This window comes from Oratosquilla oratoria, chromosome 2 (assembly GCF_046742065.1).
Source record: "Oratosquilla oratoria isolate Oo_2021 chromosome 2, ASM4674206v1, whole genome shotgun sequence".
Classification (NCBI taxonomy): Eukaryota; Metazoa; Arthropoda; class Malacostraca; order Stomatopoda; family Squillidae; genus Oratosquilla; species Oratosquilla oratoria.
In genome coordinates this window covers 16,901,123-16,927,058 of record NC_134778.1, presented here as the reverse complement: position 1 = coordinate 16,927,058, position 25,936 = coordinate 16,901,123, and the positions used below count along the sequence as shown (strand labels likewise).

Below are 25,936 nucleotides of genomic sequence, written 5' to 3'. Positions count from 1 at the left end.
CACATTACCTCCACACCTATCCCTCAGAACATAACAGACCAAATACAACCATTAAACAGAGATTAACAACAAAATACATGAACAAAAAAAACAAAATTGGCAAACATCTGTCAACACAATCATGTAACAGACACCAGAAACCTGTACAAGACACTCAACAGCATTACCCTATTCAACAGTAACACAACATGCTCTCACACAACTATAACAACAACAACAGCCAGCTTACCCACAAATAGACAACAAGCAAACACTCACAAATCATTTTGCATCTCACCCCTCACCCTGATGACCGATGCATCATTCAACATAAGGAAGACTTCCCCACAGACCCAGACCACCCTTCATATTTTTTATGTATTCATTTATTTGTTTATCATTATTATGATTTTTTTTTTTTTCTTTCATCCGACCTAGATATGGACCAAAGGGTCTCCTGTCAGCGTGCTCTGCCTTTGTAATACTTTGTAAACATAGCACTCATCTGCCTGCAGACCTGACAACATAAGTAACATGCAATTAAAACACATTGGACCATGTGTAATACACACACTCACTAAAATTGCAAACTACAGCTATTCTTACATTATTATTATTTATCTGTTTATTATTATCCATTATTTATATTTATCATTATCTGTTTACATGCATACACCAGTGGACATTTCCCCTTTACAAGGGAGGTAGCCAAAAAACAAAGGCATAAAATCCACTCCAATCCATTCCATCCCCACATACTCCACTCCCACTCACCCCCCCTCCCTCCCTCTTATCTTGGCTCCTCCTGGATGATTCCTGCATCTCGCCCACTGCCCTGAGTCTGAAGCAATGTAGCAAGAGACAGCACATCCACAGCAAGGCCCTTCCACTCAGTCGGCAATCCCCCTTTCCATCCCTTCATGCAGTGCATCAAAATATCATTCACATGTACTTCCTCACCCCAACCCCCACCCTCTTCTTTCCATGCATCACAGCATCAACCATACACAACCATTTTCCACGCACCCCAATCTTCTGTTTTCTTCCTTCCTCAACTGACATTTCCCTCTTTCCCAGTGTCCCTTTTACCCCATCCATCCATCTCATCCTTGGTTGCCCCCCTCATGTTCACTCCTTCCACCTCTGCCTGCCACACCTCTTCTACTAATCTTTCTTTACTCATTTTTTCCATGTGTCTAAATCATCTCGATACTCTTTCATCAACCCTATCTCCCAACTCCCTTTCCACCCCCACTCTCCTCCTCACCTCGTTTCTCACTCTATCCAGCCTAGTAATCCCTATCTTACTTCTCAGGCACCTCATCTCAAACACATTCAAACTCCTCTCTTCCTCTCTTATATTCCATGTTTCTGCCTCATACAGTGCTGTTGATACAATCACTCTTTCATACAATTTCCTCTTAGCATCCATTTCAAAATATCTATTTCAAATTACACTTTTTAATCCCCCAAGGCATTTACTTCTGTCAATCTACATTCCACCTCCACTCCTCCCCTTCCTGCCACATTCGCACCCAAGTATCTAAAACTATCCACATCTTCCAGTCTCTATCTCTTAATACTCTCAGTTTGCTGTCACATTCTCCCCTTGTACATCTCATCACCTTACTTCTACCCACATTTATCTTCAACTTCCTTCTTTAGCATACCTTCCCAAACTGTCACTAACTTCCTTAATCCCTTCTCAGATCCTGCCACAAATGCAGTATCATCAGTAAACAACTGGCTTATCTCGCACTTTTCTCCATTTTCTTTAACCATCTCCAATCCACAGCCCATTACCCTTGCCTTTACCTCTAGCACCACCCCATCCATGTATAAATTGAACAGCCTAGGCATCATGATACATCCCTGGCAAAGTCCCACCTTTACCTCAAACCACTCACTCTCTCCATTTCTAATTTTGATACAGACTACTACTTTTGTAAAAACTCTCGACTCCTCTTAACAGCTTTCCTCCTATCCCATATATCTGCAATACCTTCAACAGTACCTTCCTGTCAACCTTGTCATAACCCTTTTCCAAATCCATAAAAACCCAAAAAACATCCTTACCTTTTCCTAAAGCTTTCTCACATCTCTGCCTTACCTGTCCTAAGCCCACACTGTTCCTCACCAATTACTCTCTCTGTTCCTCTCCTAATCCTCTCAATCAAAACCCTTCCATAAGCCTTCTCAACTACACTTAGCAAACTGATCCCTCTGAAACTATTACACTCACACTTGTCCCCTTTTCTCTTGTAAAGTGGAACTATACAGGCACTCCTCCAGTCCTCCGGCACTTTACCCTTTTCTAGACAAACATTAAACAACCTCACCACCCAGTCTACCATCACTGTGCCTCCCTTTTCTAGACACATGACACCCATCCAACCCAGTTGCCTTACTTCCTCTCATCATTTTGATAATTGCTTTCACCTCATCTTGTCTTGTTTCTCCTCCATTTTCTCATTCATTATTGTAATTTTCTTAATGCTTCCCACTGTAACTACCTTTCCCTCCCTATCCTCCTTCAAATTTAGCAACTCACTAAAATATCTACCCATCTTCCTCTTTCTACCATCTCTTCCATTATCATCTCTCCATCTCACCCTTTTACCTTTTCTTCTCTACCTGATTCGCCTCCTCTTCCTCTAGTAATATATTTCCAAAACACCTTTTTATTACTTTCAATATTTTCTATCATAATCTTACCCCATTTCACATCTCTCCTCTTTGCCTCCCTAACTTATGCTTTACTTCTCTTTTCTTTATACCTCTCATATGATTCTACCATCCTATTTGTGGTACTCCCCAAGGCAGGCGTAGCTCCTCTTGGGGATCGGTGCCACCTGCATAGAGCTGATGGCCAGGGGTGGTTGCTGCTGTTTGGCCCCCAACTCTTGGGGTTTGGGGGGTGGTCCCACAACGTAGACGCTGCAGCTCCAGGACCCACCACAACACACCACAACACCCTTCAAATCATACAAAACAAAGCCCTAAAAACAATTACAGGCTGCACAAATACAACACCAACAGACCATTTACACCATGAAACAAAAGTCCTCAAAGTCAAGGACCACCTCGACATGAGAGGCACACAAACACTTGCCGCAGCCACCACAAACACATCACACCCGCTACACTACATAACAGAACACCCACACACACCAAGAAACATTAAAACAACACCCAAAGACCTTTATTACACACAAATACTCTCTTCTCTTCCTCCACAACCACCAAATACTAGCCTCCGGAAACATATTCATAATCATATCACTGACCGCTCCATTAACACACTGAAAGACAACACACTGCTGCATGCCAGACCCCCTGATATCCACCCTTCTGAATCCTCTCTCCCACGAAAGGACAGAGTCCACTTGGCCAGACTGCGGTGCGGCCATCACCCAGCACTTCTAAGCTACCAGAAGAGGCTGGATGACCGCATTGTGAACAGCTGCCCAGGATGTAACACTTCACCCCATACCATACAACACATAATGGAAGACTGCATTATACACAATCATGCACACAAACAACACAACATACACTCTATAAAGGATTTGTGGGAAAACCCAGTTTCGGCTGTGTCATTCTTTGGGGAGACGGGACTGCTTGGACAGACAGTCTAGGGAACGACAACAACAATCCTATTTTGTAACCAATCTATGAATACCTGCTGCTTCTCTTCTACAACCTTGTTTGATTCATTATCCCACCACTCACTATCCTTCCCTCTATTTCCTCCAGTCCTTCTTGTTCCACACACCAACTTTGCACACCTTGTGACTCTTTCCTTGAAACATCCCCATTCCTTCTCCATTCCTAGTTCTACTCTATCCTTCACTCCCTCCCACTCCTCTCTCTCAGCTTCTTGTACTCTTTCTCCTTTTCTTTCTCATTTAAGCAGTTTACTATAAGCACCTCCCTTCCCTCTGTCCTTTTCCTATTTCTTCATCTATCTTCCACTCTTATCTTACCTTCAAAAAAATGATCTGATATTCTCCCACTCTCTCCCCTTTGAACATGTACATCCAAAACTCTTCCTATACTCGTTGCACTGAGAAATGGCCGTTAGGGCGGAGCACTGGGAGTCCCCCTGTGTTGCCACATATAATAATTTTATAATTTATTTTATTTTATATTTTTATTTTATATTTATATAATGTTGCCACATATAATTATATTATAATTTTGTCACACACCACCACTGAGGTAAAAATCAAAGCAATGTTTTCTATACAAAGGTTTCGTTTCCTCTAGTCATAGACATGGCATACGAGCAAGAGAGAGCGACGTTGCCGCTACATCTATTCTCTAGCTCCGCCCCCCTCACACTGCATTCAGTGTGAGCCGTGCATGCCGTGTTATCTGTGGAGATGTGGCAACACTGGGAAATCTCCTAACCCCGCCTTAGCGGTCACTTCTCGTTGCGCTATAATATACTCCTGGTTACCACTATGTAGTCCATTAATGTCCTGTCTATCACCCTTCCATCCACCACTCTCTCCCATGTGTACTTATGCTTGACTTTCTTCCTAAACACTGTATTTGCTATCATCCACTCTCTAGACACATCACTACAATTTTTTCTGGAACTCTACACTTCCCAACCACTCTGTTGGTTCATTTCCTACCCTAGCATTAAGATCTCTTAATACCACTACATTAACATTTCTCCCTAAACCCTCTGTGCACTCATTTAAATCTATCCAAAAAGCCTCCCTTTCCTCTATACTTTTCTCACTACCAGGCCCATATGCACTTACAAAAACCTACATCTCCCTTCCCAGTTTTACCTTCATCCACATTAATCTTGAAGAAACCTCCTTCCACTCCACCACATTTTTACCTATCTCTTCATTTACTAGTATAGCCACCCCTTCTCTCCCTCATCCTCTCTTCACTCCTGACACCCTCCCAACTACATTCCCAAATCAAATTTGCCCCTCCCTTTCAACTTAGTTTCACTCAATGCCAACACATCCAATTTCTCACAAACATACTATCTATTCCCTATTACTCTCATCTGTACCACATCCACGCCCATTAAAATACCCAAACTTAAGAGTTCTGGTTGGAAAACCCCTCCCAGACCTTCTGCCTTTGCTTTTTTTTTTTAGGAATGTCCCATTTTTGTCACCTTTTATGACTCAAGTGGAAACACTTTGTGGCAGTATTCTTCTCCACTTTTCACATTCAACGTAGTTATGGACCAAAAAGTCTTCTGTGGGCATGCTCTTCCTTTGTAATCTTGAAGCATGGGAAAATCGTCATCCCCAGGCCCAACAAAGACCCGACAGCCCCAGCATCACCCTACCCAGTCACACTTCTCTGCACCCCCTCCACATACCCACCATGCTGAACCATGACATAGTTTTAGACCACTACACTCCACAAACACTCTTCTGATATACAACACACAAAGAGTTTTTGATGGCATCAATTCAGATAAGCCCCCACATAGAACACTTCTCATAACACTAGACATCAGTAAAGCTTTTGATGCTATCTCCTGTCACATTTTCACAAACAAAATATATAACACAGACATGCATAATAATACCAAAAGATGGATGGCCAATTATATTTATAATACATACCATACCTCTATATCAACAACACCCTCATACCACATATACACCCACAATTCTTGGCATAACATACAATACATCCATGTCATTCAAACAACACATCACAAACATAAGGAATAAATGTACACCTAGACTTAAAATGATTAAATTAATTACAGGAACAACATTTGAACAGAAAAAAGAAATTATTACTACAGTATACAAACAGTGCATACATTCAGTAATGAATTATGCGAGCCCGGCATGGGCCCCTAATCTCACTAAGACACACCAGAACACCTTTCAGACCATACAAAACAAAGTCCTAAGCAGCAGTTACAGGCTACACAAATAAAACACATATAGACCATCAACACCGTGAAACGAAAGTCCTCAAAGTCGAGGATCACCTTGACATGAGAAGCACACAAACACTTGTCACAGCATTCACAAACATAGCACACCCACTGCATTACATAGCAGAACACCCACACATGTCAAGAAACATCAAAACAGCACCCAAATACCTATATCACACACATATACTCTCCTCTCTTTCTCCACAGACACCAGCCTCCAGAAGCATATCCATAATCATATCACTCATTGCTCCATCAACTAACTGAAAGATAATACATTACTGCATGCTAGAACCCCTGATATCCATCCCACTGAATCCTCTCTCCCCCGAAAGGACAGAGTCCACTTGGCCAGACTGCGATCCATCCACCACCCAGCCCTTCTAAGCTACTAGAAGAGGCGGGATGACAGCATTGCAGACAACTGTCCTGGATGTAACACCTTATCCCATACCAACACATTATTGAAGACTGCATGTACACAATGATGCATGCCAACAACACAATATACACTCTATAAAAGATTTGTGGGAAAACACTGTTCCAACTGTGGCATTCCTCTGGAATATGGGGCTGCTCAGCCAGACAGTCTAGGGAATGACAACAACAACAACCTCTCTTATAAAGGGGAAGAAGCCTTTTGGTATATAGATCATCAACCTGAAATTTATCTGGAGTTACAGCCCTAAGAGGCTGGCCCTTGGTCTCCAGACCACAAGAGAGAGAGAGAGAAACAGATCCACACTAATATAATACAGAACTTTCCAACATTTATTCTCATCTCTGTAGAATGACACAAAGGATAACCTGGCTACTATGGGGCTGAGTTTCTAGTCCATGAAATTTGAAACCACAATTACTATTGTCACATTCTTTATGTCAGTGCTTGTCATATTTTAGGCTAAATATGGGTGATAAATCTGAGATAGTACACACTGGCCTGGAGGATCTAGTGAGAGCCCATGCTACTGATGATGCAGACTTAAGGTACTTACTTTGATGTATGCTTACTGAGATTTCTAGGTGTGTATATTCTATCAAGATATCTATCCTATTGTTCATAATATATTATTCCTAGAACCTCATTTCTGTTATATTGATGTATGTCCTTATAGAATCTTAAACCTTTAACTTTCCAGTGGAATTGATGAGATAGTGATAAACTATGTGACTGGTGTTATTGAAGAGGTTGGGGGAAATGAAAAAATGGATGCAGCTAGCATGAAAGATGTTATGACTGCATATGTTCCTGGCTTCGAGGCAGTTCCTGAATCTGCAGTACACACTTGGATGATTGATATGGTACACAAGATACAGGAGATAAATACAAGTATGTCTGGAAAATAGTTTGTCTCGATACGTAATTCAAATGCATAATGATTCAGTCTAGTGCTCTGATTCTCTCTAGAGGAAACTTGTGGCACCAGGAAACATGCAATCAGTTTTTAGGGACTTTTGGGGCATCACCATAAACAAGAGCCTGAAATAATATATGACGAAGTAAAATCTCTGCTCATCAAGGAATGATATTCTTTTGTACTACTGTTGTCTCCTTGTACCTATTCTTTACCACTCATCCCTTTGGACACCCTCCCCATCATACTCCTAAACTCAAAATCATCTCTCCCTTTCAACTTGGTTTCACTTAATGCTAACACATCCATCTTTTTTTCACAAACAGACTATCAATTTCTTCCCTTTGACTGTGATCTGTATCACAACCATTCACATTTAATAATTCAGTTACAAGAGTTGTGGTTGGAGTCCTCCTCCCAGACCCTCTTATGCTTTGAGTGGCATAATCTCTTTAATCTGTTCCATTTCATCACCTCTTACAACACACATGAGAAATACAGTGGCAGAATTACCTCCAGCACTTCACCCTACCACTATTACAACTAGGGTGGGGAAGAGGTAGTGTCATAGAAATGATAAAGGACAGGTTCATGGTAACATCATAAGGGAGGGACAGCAATAGAGATTTTAGACTTAACATGGTTTGTATGGATACCCCCAAAACAGTCCTTAAAGTATTGGCCACATAATAACATACAGTCAGTACCACATGATGGGAGATTTCCCTTGGCTGAAAAATTGCTAAGGAGCAGCATAACAGAGTGGCTTATTGATACAGTACAGACAGGTATCCTTTATCATTATACTCTTGTATGATAAAATAAGTGACAGCATTTTGGATAGCTGCAATCACAAGAATCATACATATTGTACATTGTTCATTATTCCTAGCAATTTACAGACAAATCAATGAAGGTGTCTGTTGACACATTAGTCTCTGCATCACGTGGATCCCAGAACTCTTATAGTTCATTTCACAAGAGTGGAGCACCTAAGATGTCTCACAAGCTCTCGGAAGCAAGTGGCACATCATCTGAGTTACTTGAGGATTCCTTTGGCTCAGAGGTGAGATAGTGTTACTGGACTTGTTTTCTTAAGTATAGGTGTTACTTAGTATTATAGTAAGCATGTTTTGCATAAATGGTTTCGAGTCAGCACCTTTAAGACACAAGCATGATTTTGCATTAACAAATGCTTGTTGATGCATTAAGCTGAAGAGTGGGGTTCAGGGTTGAAGGTTCTCTGAATTGTCACTGAAGGATCTTACCTTATCTGAATGAAATTATCTGGTCATACCAGGATTCTTATAAACAGCACCACCTGTTTCAAGTGGCTGAATTTTATTGAATATGTGTTGCACAAAAATGTCATACATATCAAGTAACAATTGTAGTAATCATGACATTTGCCAAACAGTACAATACAGAATATTCTGATGGCGACATATCCTTTCTTCTGGAAATGTTTCCAACTGCTTGTGATCTGGAAGTACAACATTGTCTGGCAACTTGTGTGGGAGACCTAGAAGAGGCAGCATGCCTCATCCTACAAAGGCAGGAACAGCAAATCTCACTCAAATCTTCAAATGTATCTAAGGTAGTTATTTGGGGCACAGGTTACAAAATTTTTACATTATAGTTTTGTGGTTTAATCTAATATTTATTTTTCCATCCACTGCCACAGGTCACTCCTATTCTTCGTGAACAAATGGCAAATGAGTCTGGATGTGAAACAAATGAGAGGTCTGGCAAGCTGTCTGAAGCAAGTGGAGTATCCCTTGGCTCTGAGGTGAGGTGGTCTCTCTCACTCATGTATCATTTATCATAGTTTATTTTACTTTTGTATTCTGTTTTGTTTACCTCATCAATCTGTGGCATGTAAATGTGCTTTTGCTGTAGCATACTTTTGTTTATGTATTTAACTGAAGGGGGACCTTAAAATGAAAGGAGTGTCATGCCATCATACCTGTTCAAAGTGTTCATGGACAGGGTGGTGTGGGAGGTAAATGTAAGGCTAATGGGCAGGAGACTGGAGATGGTTAGAGATAATGGAGAGAAGTGGGAGGTGAGCCAGTTGTTGTTTGCAGATGGCACTCTATTTATGGCAGGACCAGAGGCGGGTTTAAGGGAGTTAGTGACTGAGTTTGGGAAGGTATGCAATAGGAGAAACTTGAAGGTAAATATGGGTAAAAGTAAGGTGATGAGATGTAAAAAGGGAGAGGATGGCTGTAAATTGGAACTAAGTCTTAAAGGAAAGAGACTGGAGGAAGTGGATAGTTTTAAATATTTGGTTTTCTATGTACATATACCAGCAGCTTTTCCCCCCTGACAAGGTAGGTAGCTAAAGTCAAAGGCATAAATCCACTCCCACTCATTTCATCCCCACATACTCCACTCCCATTCACCACCCCTCCCTCTTTTCTTGGCTCCTCCTGGATGATAGGTCATCCCTGGATCTCACCCACTGCCCTGAGTCAGAACCAATGCAGCAAGACACAGCACATCCAGAGCAAGGCCACTTCATTTAATCAGCAACCCGCCCTCTCCGTCTCAAGCAGAAAAAGAGAAGACAGGGAGAAATCCCTTCAGGTTGTGTCAAAATATCATTCACACATACTCCCTCATCCCCCCCTGACTCCCATGCATCACAGCATCATCCATACACAACTATTCTCCACTCACCCCTATTTTCTGTCTTTTCCCTTCCTTCCTCAACAGACATTTCCTTCTTTCCCAGTGCCCCTTTTACTCCATCCATCTCATCCTTGGTCACCCCCTCATGTTCACTTCTCCACTTTTGCCTTTCACACCTCTTTTACTAATCTAAATTTACTCATTCTTTCCATGTATCCAAACCATCCTAACACTCATCAGCCCTCTCTCCCAACTCCCTTTCTACCTCCACTTTCCTCTTCACCTCTTCATTTCTCACTCTATCCAGCCTTGTAACCCCTACCATACTTCTCAGGCATCTTATCTCACACACATTTAAACTCCTCCTCTTTTCTCCTATGTTCCATGTTTCTGCCCCACGGAGTGCTGTTGGCACAATCACCAATTCATACAATCTCCTTTTAGCATCCATTCCCAAACATCTATTTATCATTACACTTTTTAATCCCCCAAGGCATTTACTTGTTTCTCTCAATCTGCAGTCTACCTCCACTCCTCCCTTTCCTGCCACATTCACACCCAAGTATCTAAAGCTACTCACTTCCTCCAGTCTCTCTCCCTTCCAATTTGCTGCCAGGAAATGGAGTGGAGGTGGAGGTAAACTATAGATTGAGAAAAGTAAGTAAATGTCTTGGGGGACTGAAAAGTGTCATGAGAAATAGGCACCTGTGAATGGATGCAAAGAAGATTATATGAAAGAGTGATTTTGCCTATGGCAATGTGAGAGGCAGAGACTTACAATTTAAGAGAGGCAGAAAAGATAAGTTTGAATGAGTTTGAGTTGAAGTGTCTGAGAAGTATAGTAGAGGTTGAAATGTTGGATAGAATAAGAAATCAGGTGAGGAAGAGAGAAAGGATGGACAGGGAGCTGATAGGTAAAGCTGATTAAAGGTTATCGAGATGGTTTGGGCACATGGAAAGCATAAGTGTAGAAAAATTTAATAAAGGATGTGTGGAAGGCAGAGGTGGATGGAGTGAACTTGTGTGGACAACCAAGGAGGAGATGGATGGATGAGGTGAAAAGGGCTTTGAGCAAGAGGGGAATGTCTGTTGAGCAAGAAAGGGAGAAGGCAGGGGATAGGGGTAAGTGGAGAATGGTTGTGTATGGATGATAATTTGATGCAGACTGAAGGGAATTCTCCTTTTCTCTATTTTTTCACACAAGGGGTAGAGGAGTGAGGGTCTTTGTGTAAGTGAAGCAGCCTTGCTGTGAATGTATTGTGTCTTGTTTCATTGCTTCTGATTTGGGCAGTGGGCAGGAGACAGGTATGATCCTTCATCCATAAAGGGGCATTTAGACGGTCAAACGGTTTGAAGTGATGTTTGACTGTGTGAATAGGGTATTTGGCTGTCAAACACGTTCGACAAACGTGTTTGACGACCAAATACCCCATTCACACGGTCAAACATCACTTCAAACACTTGTGTTTGACAAACCGGGTTTGTCAAACTGTACGACCATGTAAATGGCCCTTAAGAGCTAAGATAAGAGGGAAACAAGGGGGGTGGATGGAAGTGAAATGGGTGGGAGAGGGTGCATACCTTGACTGGGTACTCCCCCTAAAAGGGGAAGAAGCCTTTGGTTTATAGACAGATTATTGTTATTTTCGATTGATGATTTGGTTCAATGTTGTAAAACTCCTCCCTATCAGGAGGCTAGGATGGCGCCTTTAACAGAGGACTTTATAACATGGAATTTAATTAACCGTACCCTTGGTTCAACTTGCCATTAGCAGGGTTCAGACCACCATCATCATGCCCTCTGTCACAAGTAGCGATGCCCTGACTCACTCAGACAGCGAGCATCCTTGTCATTGTTATTGATATTATTTGTTGTTGTGGAGTGAGTGTTGAGTGGTCAAATTGGTCCACTGGACTTGAATCCTTTTATTGAACAAATTGAGCATATGCATGACAAAAAATAGGAAAGGAGTTGTAAGACAGCATGGAATGAAGCAGGAAACTAATAATTATGTCCTATAGCATAATGAATGTCCAGATGATGTGGCCCTTCTTTTGGAGATGTTTCCTGCAACCAGTATTCTGGAGGTACAACACTGCCTTGCATTTTCCAACGGAGACCTGGAAGAGGCAGTATGCCTCATTCTACAGAGGAAGGAACGTCAAGTCTCACTCAGATCTCCAAATGTACATAAGGTATCTTTGAGGAAAATATTTAAGAAAATATTACTAGTTGCTGTACATACTAATATTTTTTTTTTATATAGCTTGTGTTCTCTAACATCAAGATTTATGCCATGGTTCAATTTATCATTTAATTTTTTTTTCCTCCAAACTGGGTTTGCCATGAAAGACTTGTTCATCTCCTGTTAAGATGAAAGAGCCTGGACTGATCAAAAATGAACTTATAACTGATGAGGCTGAGAGGCAAGGCAACAAATCTGGAGCACCAAAAAGGGTATGTGTAAAATGAATTTATTATTGACTTATTCAATATATTTTCTTGTATCCAGTTGAACTGCTGTTCCAGATTATGAATGAGAAATTATGCCCACACTGTTTCTCCCTAGCTAATTTCAGACAAAATCTCATTTCAGTTTACCTCCCATTAATTTTTTTTTCCATTTTTCTGAACATTTCTGCCCTAAATCTTTAACATCTTTCCTCACTTTTGTTGAAAAATTGTATTGTTGCCAGTCTCCTCTTTCTTTCCTTGATAGTAACTAAAAAAGGTACTTATTAGTAAAAACTCATTAGAAGAGAGGGTGCAGGGAATGGGAAGTAGAGAGTGGTTATGTTTGAATATTTCAACACAGCCCAAAAGGATTTCACTGTCTTTTCTATTTTGTGCATTAGGGGACAGACAGGGTGGTCACCGTCAAGTGAAGTGGCCTTGTTGTGGATGTACTGTCTTGCTGCATTGCTTCTGATCTAGGGCAGGGGTTGGGAGACAGTGATGATCCATTCACAAGGAGCTAAGATGAGAGGGAGGAAAGGGAGGAAAAAGTTCTTGGTATATAAATAGATGGATAGATTGGTAAAAACCATTTTCACACAACTACTTTCATTTTCTTTGACTATTTTTCCCCTGCCACTCTGATCCAGTGAAAATTGGTGGATTGACTTAGTAATTTCCATTCCATTCCTTAGCAGAAGTCCTTTGTGACAAAATGTCAGGAAACTAACTAGCTTATATGTCAGAATTTCATTTCTCATCACATCACTGTCCAACTTGAGCCAAATAAAAGAGTGGAAAGTTTTGGAAGAAATGTGAATGTAATGGTGTTGGGAGATATTAATGTTAGAGTAGGAGATGAGCTCTACCACTCATGTAAAAACTCTTGACTGCCCTGAACAGCTTTCCCCCAATCCCATAAATCTGCAAATCCTCCCACAGTGCCTTCTGTCTACCCTGTCATAAGCCTTTTCCAAATCCATAAAGGCCCAAAACACATCCTTACATTTTGCTAAAGCTTTCTCACATATCTGTCTTACCACAAAAATCTGATCCATGGAACCCCTGCCTTTCCTAAACCCACACTGTTCCTTACCAATTACTCCTTCTGTTCCTCTCCTAATTCTCTCAATTAAAACTCCCATAAGCCATCCCAATGACATTCAACAAACTGATCCCTATGAAACTACTTCACTCATATATGACCCCTTTTCCCTTATAAATATGAACTATACAGGCACTGCCCTATGTTAGACACACATTAAACAACCTCATTAGCCAGTCCACTATTACTGTACCTCCCTTCTTCAGACACTGCATGACAACCATCTAACCCAGGTGCCTAACCTGGAGTAAGGATGAGACCAAGGATGAGATGGATGGATGGGGTGAAGGGGTGTTGAGAAAGAGGTGAAAGTCTGTCGAGCAAAGAAGGAAAAAGGCAGGAGATAGGGATGGAGAGTTGCTGTGTATAGATGATACCATTATGCAAATAAGGTAGGGGCAGGGGACTGGAGGTAGGAGGTACTTATATGTGAATGATATTTTGATGCAGCCCGAAGGGATTTCTCCCCGTCTTCTCTTTTTCTGCATGAGGGGACAGAGAAGGGGGATTGCTGATTAAGTGAAGCGGCCTTGCTGTGGATGCACTATCTTGCTATATTGCTTGTGATCCAGGGCAGTGGGCAGGATACAGAGATGACCCATCATCCATGAGGAGCTAAGATAAGAGGAAGGAGGTGGTGGTGGAGGGGAGTGGAATGGGTGGGAGTAGGTATATGTCTTTGACTTGGCTACCTCCCTTATAAGGGGGAAAAATCTCTTTGTATATAGATAGATAGGAGATGAGCTAGTTGATGGAGTAATAGGGAAATGTGACGTGACAGGAAGGAACCACCAAATTTTCAGGTTCATCCTATATATTCATTTCACTGCCAATATGAAATAGGCTTGTTTTAAACCATGTTAAGGCTAATTCATGACATCTAATCTGCTGTTTATTTTCCATGCTAGCTAAGCATGCTATTAAATGCTGCTACTGTTCCTGATAAGAAGATAAGAGAGACCATTTTGAACAAATATGGCTTTATAGACAATGAGGAAGACAGGCGAGACCACAAACCAGTGGCACCGAAGGTGGTATGTTTAAAGTCCATGTATTATTACCATACTGTAAATACTGATGAGTTAACACCATATGAGGACGGAGCCTTTATTTGTACGACGTTTCGCTTATTACAGTTTTTTCAAGTACTTGAAAAAGCTGTAATAAGCAAAACATCGTACAAATAAAGGCTCTGTCCTCATATGGTATTTAACTCGTCAGTCTTGTCGGCAACCGCTACTTTCATGAAAATACTGTAAATAGTATTTGCCTTGGGAATTTAAAAAGTATCATGAGAAACAGGCATCAGGGAATGGATGCAAAGAGAAGATTGTATGAAGGGATGATTGTGCCAACGACTTTGTATGGGGCAGAAACATAGAATATAAAAGAGGCAGAGGAGAAAAGTTTGAATGTATTTACCTAGTTGTATCTTATGGGAAGGGGAGTTATGCTCGTGGTGTCCCATCTCTGTATCTTGCCATGCCTAATATGTCCTTAAATTCGTGTATTTTCTTTTTACATATACAGGTAATCCTCGTTTTACGCGGGTTCACATTACGCGATTTCACATTAAAGCGGTGTCCAAAACTAGGGGGTATTCCTCACATTACACAAATTCCTCAGAGTAACGCGAAATCCGGAAAGTTAAAATACATAATCTACAATAGTACACAGCGAGCGGTGAGTGTTGTGTTGTTGTCAGTATGGAAACGTGTGAGAGCAACATCTCAGCTTGCGGGATGGTTTCCTGACCCATGATTTTTTTCATTGTCCAAGGGTAATTTTATTTTCATAAAAGTAAAATAAAAATGAATGTAGAAAAAAACTTGAAAGAAATTTATTCATCCTTGAATCGCAATAAGCTGCCGCTACAACAACAACAACAGCGTGCAGATCAGCAGAGGGACGCTACTTATCAAGGCGTAAAGGCCAATTAACCCGTGATCCCATATGTGGTGGTAAATCAACAACAACAAGGCAGGTCAGAGGTTATATGCTTAGCTCGTGGCTCAGCTGCAGGAAGGATTATGGTATTGGAAACACTTGTAACAGCAAAGTAGTGAGTTTAATTCCTCACATTACGCGAAATTCACATTACGCGCTGCCTTTTGGAACGCATCTAGCGCGTAAAGTGAGGACTACCTGTACTATTGTTTCGTCAAGTGTGTTCCATACATCCACCACTCTGTGGGGAAAGCTGTTCTTTTTCAGGTCTCAAAGGATTACAAAGGATGAGCATGCTGACAGGAGACCTTTTGGTCCATAACTAGGTCGGATGTGAAGTAAAATGTAATGATAAATAAGTAAATATAAATTATGATAATACATACATACATATACCAAGGCTTTTTCCCCCTTACAAGGGAGGTAGCCGAAAAGAAAAAGGCATAAAAACCATTCCCACCCATTCCATCCCTAATACACTCCACTCCCCTCTGCCCTCTACCCTCCCTCTTATCTTGGCACCTCCTGGATGATGGGTCATCCCTGCATCTTGTCCACTGCCCTGGGTCAGAGGCAGTGTCGCAAGACACAGCACATCCACAGCAAGGCCGCTTCATTAAATTGATGACCCCCCCCTCTCCGTCCCCTCATGCAGAAGAGGAGAAGACGGGGAGAAATCCTTTTGGGCTGCATCAAATTTTTCTCACACTTCATGCATCACAGCATCATCCATATACAACTATTCTCCATTCACCCCTGTCTTCTGTCCTCTCCTGTCCTTCCTCAACAGACAATCCCCTCCTCCCCAAAGCCCCTTTCACCTCATCCTAGGTCGCCCCCTCATGTTCACTCCCTCCACATCTGCCTTCCATACTTCTTTTACTAGTCTTTCTTCACTCATTCTTTCCATGTGTCCAAACCATCCCAATACTCTTTCATCCACCCTATCTCCCAACTCCCTTACCACCCCTGTTCTCCTCCTCACCTCATTTCTCACTCTAGCTTAGTGACCCCCATCATGCTTCTCAGACACCTCATCTCAAACACATTCGAACTCCTTCTCTCTTCCTCTCTTGTGTTCCATGTCTCTGCCCCATACAGTGCTGTTTCACTCCTTCATACAATCTCCTCTTAGCCTCCATTCCCAAATGTCTATTTCTCATTACACTTTTTAATACACCAAGGCATTTACTCACTTCTCTCAATCTACATTCTACCTCCACCTCCCCTCCACCCTTTCCTGCCACATTTACACCCAAGTATCTAAAACTATCCACTTCCTCCAGTCACTCTCCCTTAATGCTTACTTCCAGTCTGCTGCCACTTTCACTCCTTGTACATCTCATCATCTTACTTTTACCCACATTTATCTTCAAATTTCTTCCTTCACACACTCTCCCAAACTCTATCACCAACCTCCTCAATCCCTCCTCTCATCCTGCTACAAGCACAGTGTCATCCACAAACAATAGCTGGTTCACCTCCCACTTTTCTCCATTTTCTTTAAACATCTCCAATCCCTGACCCACCACCTTTGCATTTACCTCTTGCACCACCCCATTCATGTATAAGTTGAACAGCCAGGGCGACATAACACATCCCTGACGAAGTCCCACCTTTACCTCAAACCACTCACTCTCTCCATTTCTAATTCTGCCACATGCTCTACTACTCTCGTAAAAACTCCTGACAGCTCCTAGAAGCTTTCCTCCTATCCTGTATATCTGCAAAACCTCCCACAGTGCCTTCCTGTCTACCCTGTCATAAGCCTTTTCCAGATCTATAAGTCCAAAAAAACATCCTTACCTTTTCCTATAGCTTTCTCACATATCTGTCTTACCCCAAAAATCTGATCTACGCAACCTCTACCTGTCCTAAATCCACACTGTTCCTCACCTAACTCCCTCTGTTCCTCTCCTAATCCGCTCAATCAAGATCCTCCCATAAGCCTTCCCAACTACACTTAACAAGCTAATCCCTCTGAAACTATTACACTCACACTTGTACCCTTTTCCCTTGTAAAGTGGAACTAAACAGGCACACCTTCAGTCCTCCAGCACTCTACCCTCTCTCCAGCAAACATTAAATAACCTCACCAGCCAGTCCACCATCACTGTACCTCCTGTTTTTAGACATTCTGCATGGCATCCATCCAGACCAGGTGCCTTACCTGCTCTCATCAGCTTAACAACTGCCTTCACTTCATCCTTCCTTATTTCTCCTCCATTTTCCTCACTAATCACAGTCATTTTCTTAGCACTTCCCACTGCAACTATCTTTCCCTCCCTATCCTCCTTCACATTTAGCAACTCCCTAAAATACTCTGCCCATCTTCATACTGCCTTCTCTTCCATTATCATCTTTCTATCTGCATCTTTTACCTTTTCTTCTCTACTTGACTCGCCTCCTCTTCCTCTCATAATTTCTTTCCAAAACATCTTTTTATTACTTTCAAAATTTTCTGTCATACTCTTACCCCATTTCACATCTGCTCCCCTCTTTGCCTTCTTTACCTTGTGCTTTACATTTCTTTGTACCTCACATATGACTCCCTCGTCCTATTTTGTAACCAATCTGTGAAACCTCGCTTCTTCTGTTCTACAACCTTCTTTGTTTCCTCATCCCAACACTCACTACCGTTCCTTCTATTTCCTCCTGTCCTTCTTGTTCCACACACCGTCTTTGCACACTTTGTGACTCCCTCCTTGAACCATCCCCATTCCTCCTCCACTCCTAGCTCTACTCTGTCCTTCACTCCTCCCTCAGCTTCTTTTACTTCTTTTCCTTTTCATTTAAAGAATTCACTCTAAGCACCTCCCTACCTTTTGTATTTTTCCTATTTCTCTATGTATCCTCCACTGTCAATTTACCTTCCACCAAAAAATGATTTGATATTTCCACACTCTCTCCCCTTAGCACATGTACATCCTTAACTCTTCCTGTTATACTCCTATCTACCACTACATAGTCCATTAATGCTCTATCTACCACCCTTCCCTCCACCACCCTCTCCTATGTGTACTTATGCTTGACTTTCTTCCGAAACACTGTATTTGCTATCATCAACTCTCTAGACACATCACCATCAACTCTCCTCTACAATTCTTTCCTGGAACTCCATATTTCTCAACCACTCCATCAATTGGTTCATTTCCTACCCTAGCATTAAGGTTTCCCAATACTACTACATTGATGTTCCTCCCTAATCCCTCTATGTACTCATTTAAATCCATCCAAAAAGCCTCCCTTTCTTCTACACTCTTGTCACTACCAGGCCCATATGCACTTACAAAAACCTACATCTGTTTTTCCAGTTTCACCTTCATCCACATTATCCTTGAGGAAACCTCCTTCCACTCCACTACATGTTTACCTATCTCTTCACTTACTAGTATAGCCACCCCTTCTCTCCCTTGCCCTCTCTTCACTCCTGAGAACCTCCCAATTACACTCCCAAACTCACACTCATCCTTCCCTCTCAACTTAGTTTCACTCAAAGCCAACACATCCATCTTTCTTCTCACATACTACCTATCTCTTCCCTTTTACTCTCCTCTGTGCCACATCCACGCACATTAAAAGACCCAAACCTTAGGGTGCTGGTTGGAAAACTCCTAGACCCTCTTATGCCTTTACTTTTTTTAGGAATGTCCCCTGTGGTGCTACAGGGAGAAGGATGCTTGGTCCCAATCCCCGTCCTGTTTTTCTCACCTCTTATGATCCAAGTGGAAATACTTGGTCGCAGTATTCTTTTCCACCCACCACAGGGTAGGTGAAACAAGGAAATGAAATTCAGAGAAATGGTACATGACAGCAACAAGGGGTTGGGGGACAGCATAATGGAGGGACAGTAGCAGTATAATAAAAGCTTCATTGTTTCTCTGTGAGCAGAGTCCTCTATCACAGACAAAATGATGTGTTGCTCTGGTCTGTATGCTACTTTGCCATAACAACATGCAGCCAATACCCCAGGCCCAATACCCTATTTTTACTCTTTTCAAACTCCATTATACAACATTTCTTGTTGTTGAAGATCACTTCTCACTTTTGACTCCATTCCCAGACTTTATCCAGGTCTTTCTGTAGTGATTCACAATCTTCCTCCGTACTTACTTTCTTTAGTAGTTTTGCATCATCTGCAAAGAAGTTCATATAACATTCCACACCTTCATCCATGTCATTTATATATATGGCAAACATTATTGGAGCCAATACAGAACCTTGTGGGACTCCACTTATCATTTCTTCCCAGGTCGAGTTTTTGTCTCAAAGTACCACCCTCATTTTTCTCCCGTTCAAGAAATCTTCCATCCATTTCAATAACTTTCCTTGCATACCACTTATTATTTCAATTTTTCTTAGTAGCTTTTTTATATATACACACACACTTTCAAACCTGTTATATGAACAAAGACTGGCCGAACTGGAATTGTCGACCCTGGAACAAAGAAGAGAATGAGGGGACCTACTAACTATCTACAGAATTATGAAAGGAAAAGAATGCCTTGATAGAGAGGACTTATTAAAGTGGGACAGAGGAAAAACAAGAGGCCATGCAATGAAACTCAAAAAGGATAACTACAGAAGAGACCTGATAGATATATGGAACAAATTGAATGAAGATATAGTGTGTGCAAACACAATACAGGAATTTAAGAACAAACTTGATCTTGCGAGATACAAAAATGGGTCACCAGGAGCATAGCTCCCCTTCTCATATAATACAACTAGGTAAATACACACACACACACATATATGTATATATATATAAATATATATATATAATATATATATATATATATATATATAATGTACAACACTGAGGGAGGGATTGAGGAAGCTGGTGGCAGAGTTTGGGAGAGTATGTGATAGAAGAAAGCTAAAGATATATGTGGGTAAAAGTAAGGTGATGAGATGTACAAGGGGTGAAAGTGGCAGTAGACTGGAAGTGAACATTAAGGGAGAGCGACTGGAGGAAGTGGATAGTTTTAGATACTTGGGTGCAAGTGTAGCAGGAAAAGGTGGAGTGAAGGTGGAGGTAGAATGTAGATTGAGAGAAGCGAGTAAATGCCTTGGTGGATTAAAGAGTGTAATGAGGAATAGACATTTAGGAATGGATGCGAAGAGGAGACTGTATGAAGGAGTGATTGTGCCAACAGCACTGTATGGGGCAGAAACGTGGAACATAAGAGAAGAAGAGAGAAGGAGTTTGAATGTGTTTGAGATGAGGTGTCTGAGAAGTATGGTGGGGGTTACTAGGCTGGATAGAGTGAGAAATGAGGAGGTGAGGAGGAGAACAGGGGTGAAAAAGGATTTGGGAGATAGGGTTGATGAAAGAATATTAGGATGGTTTGGACACATGGAAAGAATGAGTGAAGAAAGACTAGTAAAAGAGGTATGGAAGGCAGATGTGGAGGGAGTGAACATGAGGGGACGTCCTAGGATGAGGTGGATGGATGGGGTGAAGGGGGCTTTGGGGAAGAGGGGAATGTCTGTTGAGGAAGGAAGGGAGAGGACGGAAGACAGAGGTGAGTGGAGAATGGTTGTATATGGATGATGTTGTGATTGCATGAGGAGGAATGGGCGGGGGGGTGGGGGTGGGGTAGTATGTGTGAGTAAATTTTGACGCAGCCCGAAGGGATTTCTCCCCGTCCTCTCCTTATATGCAAGGGGGGACGGAGAGGGGGGGTCGCCGATTAAATGAAGCGGCCTTGCTGTGGATGTGCTGTGTCTTGCGACACTGCTTCTGACCCAGGGCGGTGGGCAGGGTGCAGGGATGACCCGTCATCCAGGAGGTGCTCAGATGAGAGGGAGGGTGGGAGGGGTGTGGAGTGTATTTAGGGATGAAATGGGTGGGAGTGTTTTTATGCCTTTCCCTTTTTGGCTACCTCCCTTGGAAGGGGGAAAAAGCCTTGGTATATGTATGATGTATGTACAACACTGAATGGGTCCCAGTGATTAGAGGTACATTTTAACAAATGACAATGCACTTTAATGCTAAGCCATCAAAGGCCAGCATGCTGAAATTGAAATGTGGTACTGCCCAGGACTCGAACCCGGCATCCTCATGACAAGTGCAGCACTGACTTACCAACTAGGCTATCAAGAGAGCCTAGTTGGTAAATCACTGCCGCACTTGTCATGAGGATGCCGGGTTCGAGTCCTGGGCAGTATCACATTTCAATTTCAGCATGCTGGCCTTTGATGGCTTAGATTTAAAGTGCATTGTGGTTGTTAAAATGTATATATATATGTATACAGATGCTCCTCAACTTACGTTTTAGTTAGGTTCTGAACGGCCGAACGTAACGTGAAAATGAACGCAAGTTGTTACTGTACTATACATCCGTAAATTCTATTACCGTATCTTATAAAACACCCCTAAATAATTAATTATACACATAACATTGTAAAATAATAACATTAATTTCAAATGAATTAAATTCAAGCAACATAAATTGAGATGGTGGAGGATGAGGCAAGGCACGTTCAGTCTGACGTTTGTGCCATGTAAACAATGGACGCAGCGTCATGCGTATCATTTGAATTACGTAGAGCGCGCTAAACTAAAAAATTCGCTCAAAAAACAAATTTTACAATTTTTTTTTTACAGTCAGTTCAAACGTAAAATCGAAAAAACGTAAAACGAATGAACGTAAGTAGAGGAGCGTCTGTATAGTAATTACCTCAAAATAAGTGAAAATCAGTGTTAGCACCAACAAAGTTCTTGGTGCATATTAATGATATGATGGATTATTTGACCAGTTATGTTAATATAATCACTAATGATACAAAGATCATAAGGAGAGTATAGAACACGGAGGCTTGGAGATTACTGTAAGATCTGGATTGGGTATATGAGTGAAGCTGGGAGTGGGAAATTAATTTCATTGTGAAGAGATGCAAAATATTGGATGAATCCATTGCAAGTATAACTTACAGGAAACCCACAGCACCTATAGGGGAAAAGAGACTTTGATATATGTAATACCTATGAAGTAGTATATATTGGTGACTGAATATACGACAAATATCTGTATATTGGAATACACTTTTTTTTATCATATTTGTTGCCTTGTAATATCAATAATGGTGTCTTTTCTCAGGAGGACAAGAAAATGGTACGTTACAGGGACAACAAGGTTGTGAATTCCAAGGGGGAACGTTACACTGTGATAAAGAAAGAAGAGTCAGAAGATATGAAGAAAACCTATGTTAACCTCAGACCTTGGAGACGATACAGGTTCCACTGAGTATTAATCATCAGACTGCATTGCAAATAGTTTCATGAATAATGTCTTAAGGTAATAATAAATGTCCTTTAAATAGTATCTCTGATATGAACAGTTGTTAGCCAATAAACGTGAAAACCACAAGCAGAAAGAAATGCTAATCACAACATACAGACAGCTTGTAAGAACCACATTACATTACAAACAGACTCAAAATAGCCCCAGCCAAATCTACAGCAACTCTTCTCACCAACTGGACAAAAGAACAAAAATACATTCCTCATCTCTATATCAACAACACTCTAATACCACACACACACACCCTGAAAATTCATGGTGTAACATACGGTACATCCATGTCGTTTAAACAACACAAACATAAAAACTAAATACACACCTAGACTCAATGCACTTAAATCAATCACTGGCACAACATTTGGACAAAACAAAGAAACTAATACTACAATATACAAACAATGCATACGCTCAGTGATGAATTATGAGTCCAGCATGGGCACCTAATCTCAGTGAGACACACCTCAACACCCTTCAGACCATACAAAACAAAGCCTTAAAAACAATTACAGGCTGAACCTATGCAACACCTACAGACCACCTACACTATGAAACAAAAGTCCTCAAAGTCAAAGATCACCTTGACATGAGAGGCACACAAACACTTGCTGCAGCCTCCACAAACACAACACACTCGCTACACTACATAGCAGAACACCTACACACACCAAGAAGTATAAAAAAACACCCAAATACCTGTATCACACACAAATACTCTCTCTTCCTCCAAAACCACCAAATACCAGTCTCCAGAAACATATTCATAATCACATCACTCACTGCTCCATTAACACACTAAAAGACAACACATTGCTGCATGCCAGACCCCCTGATATCCATCCTTTTGAATCCTCTCTCCCACAAAAGGACAGAGTCCACCTGGCCAGACTGCAATGCAGCCACCACCCAGCCCTTCTAAGCTACCAGGAGAGACTGGATGACCGCATTGTGGACAAATGCCACAATTGTAACACTTCACTTGATACTATTCAACACATCATAGAAGACTGCATTATGCACAATCACGCATGCAAACAACACAACATACACTCCATAAAGGATTTGTGGGAAAACCCCATTTCGGCTGTGGCATTCCTTGGTGATACGGGACTGCTTGGACAGACAGTCTAGGGAACAGCAACAACCACCACCACACAGAATGAAGGTTATAAGCAAGATTGAGAGAATACTAAGGGCAGCAATCATACTGGTCCCCACCTTGGCAGATAAACCATATGAGGAGAGACTTAAAGCACTGGGTCTGCCAACTTTGAAAGATCGAAGAGAAAGAGGTGACATGATTACAGTGTTCAGATCACTAAAGGGGATAGATTGCATTGATAGAAGAGATCTCCTGATTAAAGATGGAAGGGCTTTAAGAGGTCATGGAAGTAAATTAAGAAAGACCACATGTTGAAAGGATGTGAAGAAATACAGTTTTCCATATAGATGTATAAATATGTGGAATAGCTTAGAAGGTGATAGAGCCCAAGCTCAAATAATACACAAGTTCAAATCTAGATATAATTTTGGAAATAAAAAATTAAATTGGAATTGTACATCAATTTGAGTTCAGGTATGTTAGAAAATTAGAGAATAGGAGACACGACTTAACAAAGCATTGCTCCTTTCCTGTATACTACAATTAGGTAAATCCATCCATCTCATCCTTGGTTACCCCCTCTTATTCATTCCATCCACCTGTGCATTCTACACTTCTTTTACTAATCTTCCTTCACTCATTCTTTCCATGTGTCCAAACCATCCCAATACTCTTTCATCAACCCTATCTCCCAACTACTTTACCACCCTTGTTCTCCTCATCTTGTTTTTTCCCCTTGGTACGGTCTCTTAGCATCCATTCCCAAATGTCTACAGGTAAACGTCGACTTACGATGGCCGCGACTTACGATTGTTCGACTTTACGATGACGACGACGACGATATGATATACAGGTAAACGTCGACTTACGATGGCATTAGGTTTCGATAGAGCCATCGTAAGACGATCTCATCGTAAGTCGATCCCCACTCTGTTCCGTGGTCACTGTACCTAGCCTACCTGTATATTCACCACCAGAGATACTGAATATAGCCTATTAAACATGTACAGTAGTTTATTTAATTATTTTTATCCTTTTTACCATATTCAAACACTATAATATGTATTTTCAGTACGGAACTTAAATCTCGCGGGCAGCAGCCAATGCCAGCCGTACGACGTGACGTAATAATACTCGCATCATAAAATATAGTCACCGCTTATATCGATCGTTCTCTCTTTCACCCGCGAATTTTGAAAACCACAGAGAATGGGATTTAGGGCACATTTGAGAGAATGTAAAAACACAGGGGCGACTACAATAAATATAATCAAGACGCCGATATGGCAGCGTCGCGAATCTACTTGCTCCTCATGACGCCTATGTGTGCGGCACCGTATGGAAGGGGTTAAATTATCATATCGTCGTCGTCGTCGTCGTCATCGTAAAGTCGAACAATCGTAAGTCGCGGCCATCGTAAGTCGACGTTTACCTGTATTTAACCCCTACCATACGGTGCCGCATACGTAGGCGTCATGAGGAGCAAGTGGATTCGCGACGCTGCCATATCGGCGTCTTGATTATATTTATTGTAGTCGCCCCTGTGTTTTTACATTCTCTCAAATGTGCCCTGAATCCCATTCTCTGTGGTTTTCAAAATTCGCGGGTGAAAGAGAGAACGATCGATATAAGCGGTGACTATATTTTATGATGCGAGTATTATTACGTCACGTCGTACGGCTGGCATTGGCTGCTGCCCGCGAGATTTAAGTCCCGTACTGAAAATACATATTATAGTGTTTGAATATGGTAAAAAGGATAAAAATAATTAAATAAACTACTGTACATGTTTAATAGGCTATATTCAGTATCTCTGGTGGTTAATATACAGGTAGGCTAGGTACAGTGACCACGGAACAGAGTGATACACAAATTGGGGATCGACTTACGATGAAATCGTCTTACGATGGCTCTATCGAAACCTAATGCCATCGTAAGTCGACGTTTACCTGTATTTCTCATTTCAACAACTCCCGAAAATACCCTGCCCAGCTTCCTCTTACTGCTGCCTTTTCTGTTATAATATCCACATCTGCACCTTTTACCTTTTCTTTTGTAGACAACAGCTCAATATCTCTTCCTTGAGTGACTTATACTCAAAAACAGTGAGACCT

General features: G+C 41.5%; 1 protein-coding gene across 3 annotated transcripts in view; it reads left to right on the top strand.

Moving 5' to 3' along the window:
• The window catches only part of LOC143037335 (CUE domain-containing protein 2-like), a 30,025-nt gene extending 5,607 nt beyond the window's left edge, over window positions 1-24,418 (top strand). For 2 of the 3 annotated variants that reach the window (XM_076205475.1, XM_076205480.1), the window contains exons 2-10: window positions 6,818-6,904; window positions 7,057-7,247; window positions 8,175-8,338; window positions 8,690-8,869; window positions 8,957-9,061; window positions 11,929-12,102; window positions 12,260-12,364; window positions 14,375-14,500; window positions 22,520-24,418. In XM_076205475.1, coding sequence (XP_076061590.1) covers window positions 6,825-6,904; window positions 7,057-7,247; window positions 8,175-8,338; window positions 8,690-8,869; window positions 8,957-9,061; window positions 11,929-12,102; window positions 12,260-12,364; window positions 14,375-14,500; window positions 22,520-22,666 — 1,272 coding nt within the window. In that variant the 5' untranslated portion in view covers window positions 6,818-6,824 and the 3' untranslated portion in view covers window positions 22,667-24,418. The remainder of the gene's footprint in view (window positions 1-6,817; window positions 6,905-7,056; window positions 7,248-8,174; window positions 8,339-8,689; window positions 8,870-8,956; window positions 9,062-11,928; window positions 12,103-12,259; window positions 12,365-14,374; window positions 14,501-22,519) is intronic. The other variant, XR_012967460.1, reaches the window with a different exon arrangement.
• The last annotated feature ends 1,518 nt before the right edge of the window (window positions 24,419-25,936 follow it).